This window comes from Manihot esculenta, chromosome 1 (genome assembly GCF_001659605.2).
Source record: "Manihot esculenta cultivar AM560-2 chromosome 1, M.esculenta_v8, whole genome shotgun sequence".
Classification (NCBI taxonomy): Eukaryota; Viridiplantae; Streptophyta; class Magnoliopsida; order Malpighiales; family Euphorbiaceae; genus Manihot; species Manihot esculenta.
In genome coordinates this window covers 3,631,681-3,640,382 of record NC_035161.2, presented here as the reverse complement: position 1 = coordinate 3,640,382, position 8,702 = coordinate 3,631,681, and the positions used below count along the sequence as shown (strand labels likewise).

Sequence of the window (8,702 nt, the reverse complement as noted above, 5' to 3'; positions counted from 1 at the left end):
TTTTTTTAACTAATAGTCTCTCTATTCCTTTATGCTTTTAGTAATGACAAACATTTTTAGTTTTTATTAGATTTTGTAATTTTTAAATATAAATATTTAATTCACGTAATTTTAAAATTATGATTATTTAGTATATGTAATTGTAAAATTATAATTGTTTAATTTATATTTTTTAAATTATTAGCTGTAAAAAGTTATTTAATTAAATTATTTCAATTACACGTAATTTTGTAAAAAGTTATTTAAATTAAATTATTTCAAAAAAGTAATTAGCCCATAATTATTCAACCACACCGAGTCGGACCGAGGCGGCTAAACCTAAATGAGAGCCTAAAATGTAACAATCTACTAAATTATACAAAAAAAAGAGAGGAAGGCGACAAGCTTGGATCGTGTGGATCGGATATCATTTTCAATTTTGTCCCACCACCAATTAGAAAAAGTTAAAATATTGAAAAAAGAAAAAAGAAAAAAAAAGCAAAAGGCAAAGTGTTCCCCAGAATCTCTCACGCGATTCGTCTCGAGGCCTCAAAAAATATTATAAAAATAAAAATTATTATAATAATAGTAAAAATCAATGGTCAAACAAACGCAATCTCACAAAACTATAACAGTACTCGACCACACCTGAACCTGACCCACCTCATGCTCATCTTCTTCTCTATCGCCTTTCCATGAATGCTCAAACTCATCACCATAAATTATCTCTTTTCTCTTAAAAATCTACTCTCTCGATTTCTCCTCCCTGAGCCTCCCTATTCTTCCTCCTTGATTCTCTCCTCTCCTCCTCGTGGAGGAGCCTTTCTAGCTGCTCAGGTCTCTCCTCTCTCTCTTTCTCACTCTGTCAATCTCTGTGGACGGATCTGTCGTGTAATTTTTGCAGTTTTCTCTTTGGTTGCCGGAAAATATTTTTCTTTTTGGAAAAAGACAAGCTTTTCCTTACCGGATTTTCAGTTTTGTTCATTTTTAACATTTATTTTTTGGGTTTATTTGGGATTTCCTAGATCTTATTTATACTGATACGGGTTAGTTTGTCACAGGCGTTCGTGGGTGCGATTGATAATCGAAAATGAATTCTTGTGGATATCTGCGAAAGAGCGCCATGGGTGGCTGCGAGGAGAGGAGGATGATGGTGGGAGACTCTATGGTTTGTCCCAAGCCTCGTCGTTTGGGCCTGTCAAATCCTTCCTTTCATGATCAATTCAGACCCTTAAGATTACCCATCAAGTATATATATATATATTTTTTCTTCATTTATACTTTATTTTCCTCTTCATTTATTAGATTTCTGTTTCTTCTAATCCAAAGTGTATAAATTTATTGTTTTTATTTCGATTTCTTTATTTTTCTTTCAAATAGCAGTCACCCAACAGACGTGGGAGATTCTCTTGCTGGGGCTGAGCTTCTTGACATAATTCTTTCTAAGGTTCAGCTCTATTTCTCTCTATGCAGTTCTAATTACGTTGATAATGAAGATGATGATGTTGTAAGAACATGAACACTGTAGTTTAGTACATACTTTATCCTTCATGGATTTGTAAAACAGAACAACTCTTGTACAGTCCTATTTAAGAACCGCCCTGTTCTCTTTCTTTTTTCTATGAACAAATGTTTTCCCCCTTCTGTAGCATCTTCTTGTTGGGCTAATGAGTAGCTAACTTGAAGCATGTAACAATTATTTATTTATTTTTGTCCCATCTGATTTTGCATAAATTTCTTTGAAACTTGAGATTTCTTGCTGTTCATCTGAGCTTTTTTTTCCTCTGATTATTTTGCTTCTTTTGGAGGCCCTTTTATTTTCGTGGTTGTAATAAAAGCTTTCTCGAAAATATAATGAAAATTTATGTATGCCCTGTTACTCATCAATTTGTTTATTGAATTCAAAATCTCTTGTTTAAATAAGAAGAAAGTAAGGAAAAAGCAAGGGAACTATGTACTGAATTTATATTATCAGTGACAGAGGGAAATGATTTGATTTGGTTCTTGATTCTTTCAGGGAGGATGTGGTGGTGAAAGATCAGCTTACCAGGTTGCATCTTCGCCTCCATTTTACTGTGGATCACCCCCAAGTAGAGCATCAAATCCTGTAGTCCAAGATGCTCAATTTGGCAGTGAAATGATAACTCCTCTACCTCCTTCTCCACTGTCACCCTCCTCATCCTCAGCGCGGAAGGGAGGAGGTTTTGTCCGAATGAAGTTTGGGCACAAGCCTGCAACGGTAAGGATCGAAGGGTTTGATTGTCTTAGCCGAGATAGGCGAAATTGTAGCATCTCTGCAGTGGCTTAAGCATTGAACTGTTGATTCAAACAAGCCACAAGTAGCAAATTTTGATCTTAAGAGGAGGTGGGGGAGAGAAAAAATTGTGGGAGGAGAGGCTAATGGTAATGAACTAGTACTGTGTTTTTGTTTAATGTATATAGAGTCTTACTTGGTGTTTCATGGCGAGTTTTGCTTGCACTCTCAGAATATGTACATGTAATTTAAGGTTATTGAGAGTTGTTTAATTTTGAAGAAATAAAAAGGGAGAGTTTCTCTCTTTGTAGGTTTCATTGTTCTTGTTTATAGAAAGAGAAAGGGAGGGTTTAGATCTTTTGGATTGATTCCATTGTAATATTTCTATGTTTGTCAGTTTTTTTTTTCTAATCCTTGTTTGTAACTGTAATTCGAATGAAATAAGGATTAGCTGATTTGAAAATTTGTTCTGTTCTAATCTGTCTGTACATGAGAAATGGAGAACGGAGCTGAAAGAGTTTAAAAATTTCCTGGAAAGTTAAGGCTTTTTTTGTTAGTAAAAGAGAGTAATTTATTTATTTCAATTTAATTAAATTATTTTTTGAGAAGTAATTTTTTTAAAAGGTAATATATTTAAATTAAATAAGATCTTAATTGATTATTTTGTTAAGTGATTCATATGAAAAGAAAAAAATTTAGAGCCTAGTGTGCAATATGAATAAAGTAATGGCTAAAAAATAAGGAAATAAATATTTATTTGAAAAAGAGAGAGATGGGTAGGAGTGTTTAAGTGTTAAGGGGGTGTGTTGGATTGGTTAGGGCATACGCAAAGATGGGACCCTAAAGGAAAAAACTGGTGGAAAAGGGACAAGTCATGTACCCATCTCCAAGCACATGCCCATTTTGTGGTTGAAAGGTCTATATTTTTTATAACTGCTGACTCGGTGCTTACGAGGACATCATCTCTTTACTTCCATTCTCTCTCTCTCTCTTTACTCAACAAGAAACGGCCTCATAAAGAGGGAGAGATAATAATGGTAATTAGTTAGCTCAATTAAGTCCAAGTCCAATTGGAACTTGGCTTTGCTTCACGGCCATATAAAAGCTAATGAATGGCCATAGTTTGCGGTTGGTAGTTAGTGGAGAGCACATGCTGCACTGCAGGCTACCAAACTTATTATCGTTTGATGCATTAATTTTTTTTTTTTTAGAGAAAGAGGTCTAAGATCCATTACAGAAATTGATCTGGCATGTAAGCTGGGCCATTACAAGCAAGCCCACCAACTGAAAGGAACAAAAACCTAATTACAGCATGCTATCGTCCAACTCATGTCGTAGCGCTTCTACAAAGACGATTGCCACCGACGAATCATTTATTAAAGTTGTTGATGATAGCAGACTTGCATGCAAATAATAAAAAGGAGCAAAGAAGCAGAAAGGGTATATAACAAGGCAAGAAAAAACCATAGAGAAACGAACCATGAAGAGAATCTCCAAATCAATTAAGGGCTTTTGTGCTGTTTACGGGTCCCTGCGAGATACTGCTAGCATCTTATTTCCTGCACCCTTCATCAAGTAATAATCATAAAGAACAATAGATCTTGAAATCTCTAGTAAGCATAGAAAAAAAACAAACACAAGCAAATATGGTATAGAGACTCTAAACGGCAAGAAAAGATATCTCTCTAGTATTTCTGATCATGTCTAAATATAATAAGTTAGCTAGGATAAGTATAGTTATGAATAGATAAATACAAGCTATATTTGAAATGCATAACAAACTTTATCTTACACAAACACGCCCTCTCGAGTTTATAATTATTTGGAACGAATCATTAGCTTGTCTCGTAGATCAAGAAAATGTTGTCTTGAAAGTGGTTTAGTTAAATAATGAGCAACTTGATCTTTGCCAGAAATGAACTGAACATGTAGTTCTTTTCGAGCCATCTTTGTCTCTTACAAAGTGATCATCAATTTCAATATGCTTTATTTTGCTATGAAATAATGGATTAATTATATGATAAGTTGTTCCCAAATTGTCACTCCATACAATTGGAGGAACGAGTAGTCACACTTTAAGTTCACCAAGCAAGGATTGAATCCACGTTATTTCAGTAGCGACAGAGGTAATTGCTTGATATTCTGCCTCAGTAGAAAAACGAGATATTGTTTGTTGTTTTTTCGAATTCCAGAAAATCAAATTGTTGCCAAAATAAACCAAGTAGCTAGTAGTAGACTTACGGTCCTCAACAGAACTTGTCCAATCTGCATCACTATATGTGGAAATAGATAATATAGTATTAGTTTGAAGTAAGAGTCCATGATTAATAATTGTCTTTAGATACCATAGAACACTTTTGGGCTGCTGCCAATGAACTTCAAGCGGTGCATGCATGTGTTAAGACAGTTTTTTGACAATGAATGTTATATTTGGTCTTGTAAGTGCCAAATATTATACCAATTAAGTGCTGAAAAAGAGTTGATTGATTATACATTAAAAAACCGAAGTAGCAGTTGGTGTAGGCAAACCATTACAATCTTGAAAATTTGCCTTACTCAAAAAATCAAGAATGTATTTTGATTGAGTAAGAAGTAATGAATCATTTTTCTATGTAGCTTCAACACCAAGAAAGTAATGAAGTCTACCAAGATCCTTGATGAGAAAACATTTGTTGAGATCAAGAATTACTTGATGTACATGTGTTGGAGAATTGCTGGACAAAATGATATCGTTAACATATATTAGGCAATATGTCACTGTATCAAGATGAGTGAAGATAAAGAGGGAAGTATCCACTATAGACTTAACAAAACCAAGAGAAAGTAAAGCATTAACCAAACAAGTATACCACTGTCGTGGTGCTTGTTTTTGTCCATAGATAGATCTATGCAAGAGGCAAACTGTAACGACCCAAAAATCAAAGCGCTATTGACGCTAGGGTTCAGATCGACTTAAGGTTACCGGGGTCTGTTGCAAGCCTACTTTATATCCTGTAATATCTGATATAATTCCAAACATAATCTTAAAAATATACATGAACGTTACATCTCATGAATCAAAACTCAGCATGTGCATTCAAACATAACTGAAAACATAAACTCATACTAGAACCTTCATCAAATGCTCCAATATGGTCATCATTACATATTTTAGTTGGTTCAAACATAGCTTAAACTTAAAATTTTTACACAATAAGACCATAAACAAGAGATTATAAAAGAAAATTTGGGCAAAGCACAATTCTAATCCATAATACATTATATGTCCAAAACTATACTATTACATAAAAGTTATATCATAGGACATTACTGACCTCCCGAGTTAACTCTAATCCTGCAAACCTGGGATTAAGAAAAAGGGATAAACTATTAGAATCTAGTAAGCAAAAACATAATTATAAAATATTTTAATAAAATATATGATCGTATAAATACATCATAATACAGATAATTCACATCAAGTCTTTCTCTTACATAGTGCCAGGGGCATTGGGTCTTGACCTAGATTTCCATACTTGTCATATATAATATAACATGCTCGAGAGCTAGTAGATCATCCAACATCCATTTACAATAATAATTAATTATGCAATGTCTTATATTCGTGAATTCTAATGTGAAATAACCTAATTATATACACATAACATTCATGATGCATGAATATATTTAAAACGTTTGATTTATTTAAAATAATAGTTTTTCATTTTATGAAAAATTCATTTTTTACCCTTCTAAAATTTTCAGTTTTAAGATTCTGGATTCCAATAGAGATTCCATCGGAAAGTCAAAATTCCAACACTTGAGTTTAGCCGGGTGTTACATTCTTTTCTCTTTAAGAACATTTGTCCTCGAATGTTCAACCATACATGTAAAAACATAACATATATATCAAGAAAAAACATAAAATCATCTAACAACCTACTTCAAAAGAGATAAGGGTACTGCCTACGCATTGACTCTCTAGTATCTCAGATACAATCTTCCATATTATGGTGATCCCATAAAACTTTTACCATCATAATTTCTTTGTTTCTCAACATGTTTATGATCCGTACTGGCTGCTCAATATAGGTGATATCTCTTAGGATTTCTACATCAGACTCGTTAAGAACCTTATCCAGATCTGACATGAATTTCTGTAACATAGAAACATGAAAAACTGGATGGATTCTCTCCATAGAAACAGGTAAATCTAACTTGTAAGAAATATTCCTAATCTTTTGTAAGATTTCGAAGAATTTGATGTACTTTGCAACTAGTTTACCTTTCTTTCCAAAACGAATCACCTCTTTAATAGGAGACACCTTAAGCAATATCATATCTCCCTCTTGAAAGACAATTTGCTTTCTATGAATGTATGCATAGCTCTTCTATCTACTTACAGCTGTTTTGATTCTTTCTCTGATAATGGGCACCACCCTGTTAGTGATCTCTACTAATTTTGGTCCTACTAAAACTCTTTCTCATACTTCTTCCCAACAAACAGGTGACCTGCACTTTCTCCCATATAAAGCTTCATATGGAGCCATCCCAAGGCTAGCGTGGTAACTGTTATTGTAAGCAAACTTTATTAATGGTAAATGTTGCCTCTAAGAACCACCAAAGTCTAGCATACATATCCTTAATATGTCCTCAATGGTTTGGATGATTCTTTTTTATTATCCATCAGTCTATGGGTGGAAAGCAGTGCTAAAATCTAACCTTATACTCATAATATTCTACAGACTCCACCAAAACCTAGAAACCCCTATTCGGCGCTAGAGAAATTGAAGACCCATGCAACCTGAGGATTTCTTTCACATAGATTTGTGCCAATTTGTCTACAGAGTAACCACTGCTGACAGGGATAAAATGAGCATATTTGGTCAATTTGTCCACTATTACCCACATAAAAGTCATGTTTGTTAGACGTCACTGGTAACACCATTACAAAATCTATTGCCATGTGTTCCAATTTTCATTCTGGAATAGGTAGTAGGTTGAGCATTCTAACTGACTTCTGATATTCCAACCTTCACCCTCTGATATAGCTCACAAGCAGACACAAACTAAGTCACTTCTCTTTTTATAAAAGGCCACCAATATACTTTTTTCATATCTTTATACATCTTGGTGGCTCTAGGGTGGACACTATACTTGACATTGTGAGCCTCTCTCATAATGTCTCTTTTTAAACTTATGTCATTTAGTACACATATTCTGTTTTATAATGAAAAATCCCTTTATTGTCAAACCTGTAATCACCATTCTTACATTGGTGAACTGTTTCTGCTATTTTCACCAACTCTGGGTACTTGAGTTGTTTTTGTGCCACTTATTCCAAAAATACAGGTGTCACTTTCATTTGTGCCACCAAAGCATCTGTACCAGACAACTCCAGCTGTAAGCCTTCATTAACAAGCCTATAAAACTCTTTCACCACTAATTTCCTTTCTATTGAGATATGAGATAAATTGCCAAGTGATTTTTGGCTAAGAGCATCTGCCACTATATTTGCTTTACCCAGATGATACTGAATTTTGCAATCATGATCACTAAGCAGTTCTACCCATCTCCTCTGCCTCAAATTCAACTCTTTCTGACTCAAAATATATTGCAAACTTTAATGATCTGTAAAGATCTCAATTTTCACTCCATACAGGTAGTGTCTCCACATCTTGAGTGTAAAGACCGCAGCTGCCATCTCTAGATCGTGTGTAGGAGAATTTAACTCGTGCTTCTTCAATTGTCTAGAAGTATAAGCTATTACTCTATCATTCTGCATCAATACACAACCTAGTCTCAGTCGGGATGCATCACAGAACACTGTGAAATCCTCATTACTTGTAAGCAGAGCTAACATTGGTGCTGACGTCAATCTTCTCTTTAACTCTTAAAAACTCTCTTCACACTGATTTGACTAAACAAATTTTTTATTCTTCTGGGTCAACCTGGTCATAGGAGCAGCTATTTTGGAGAAAACCTAAACAAATCCTCTGTAATAACCTGCCAAATCCGAAAAACTTTTGATCTTTGTTACTGTAATGAGTCTGGACCAGTTAGCTACTGCTTTTACTTTCTTAGAGTCTATCATAATTCCATTTTCTGACACTAAATGCCCTAAGAAAGAGATACTCCTCAATTAGAACTCATATTTAGAGAACATGGCATACACTCGTGTTCTCTCAAGGTCTGCAATACTCTCCTCAGATGATAGGCATGCTCCTTTGCATTTCTGGTATATACTAAGATATCATCAATAAAGATAATAACAAAGTAATCTAGAACTGTCTAAAAACTCTATTCATGGGATCCATGAATGCTGCAGGGGCATTAGATAGTTTGAACGGCATTACTAGGAGCTCATAATACCCATATCTGGTCTTAAAAGCTATCTTAGGTATGTCTTCTCTGATTCTTAAATAATGATACCCGAATCTCAAATCTATCTTGGAGATACAATCGACTCCTGCTAGCTAGTTGAATAGAT

General features: G+C 34.4%; 1 protein-coding gene across 2 annotated transcripts; it reads left to right on the top strand.

The window, feature by feature from the left end:
- Positions 1-654: 654 nt before the first annotated feature.
- On the top strand, positions 655-2,696 carry LOC110626509. Of its 2 annotated transcripts, none has more exons than XM_021772447.2 (4): positions 655-816; positions 1,041-1,227; positions 1,363-1,426; positions 1,997-2,696. In XM_021772447.2, exons 2-4 carry the CDS (start codon positions 1,070-1,072, stop codon positions 2,285-2,287), a joined length of 513 nt encoding a protein of 170 aa, XP_021628139.1. In that variant the 5' UTR covers positions 655-816; positions 1,041-1,069; the 3' UTR covers positions 2,288-2,696. The 2 variants fall into 2 exon arrangements, with proteins under 2 accessions (XP_021628139.1, XP_021628129.1); XM_021772437.2 differs by having other exon boundaries at positions 1,360-1,426.
- The last annotated feature ends 6,006 nt before the right edge of the window (positions 2,697-8,702 follow it).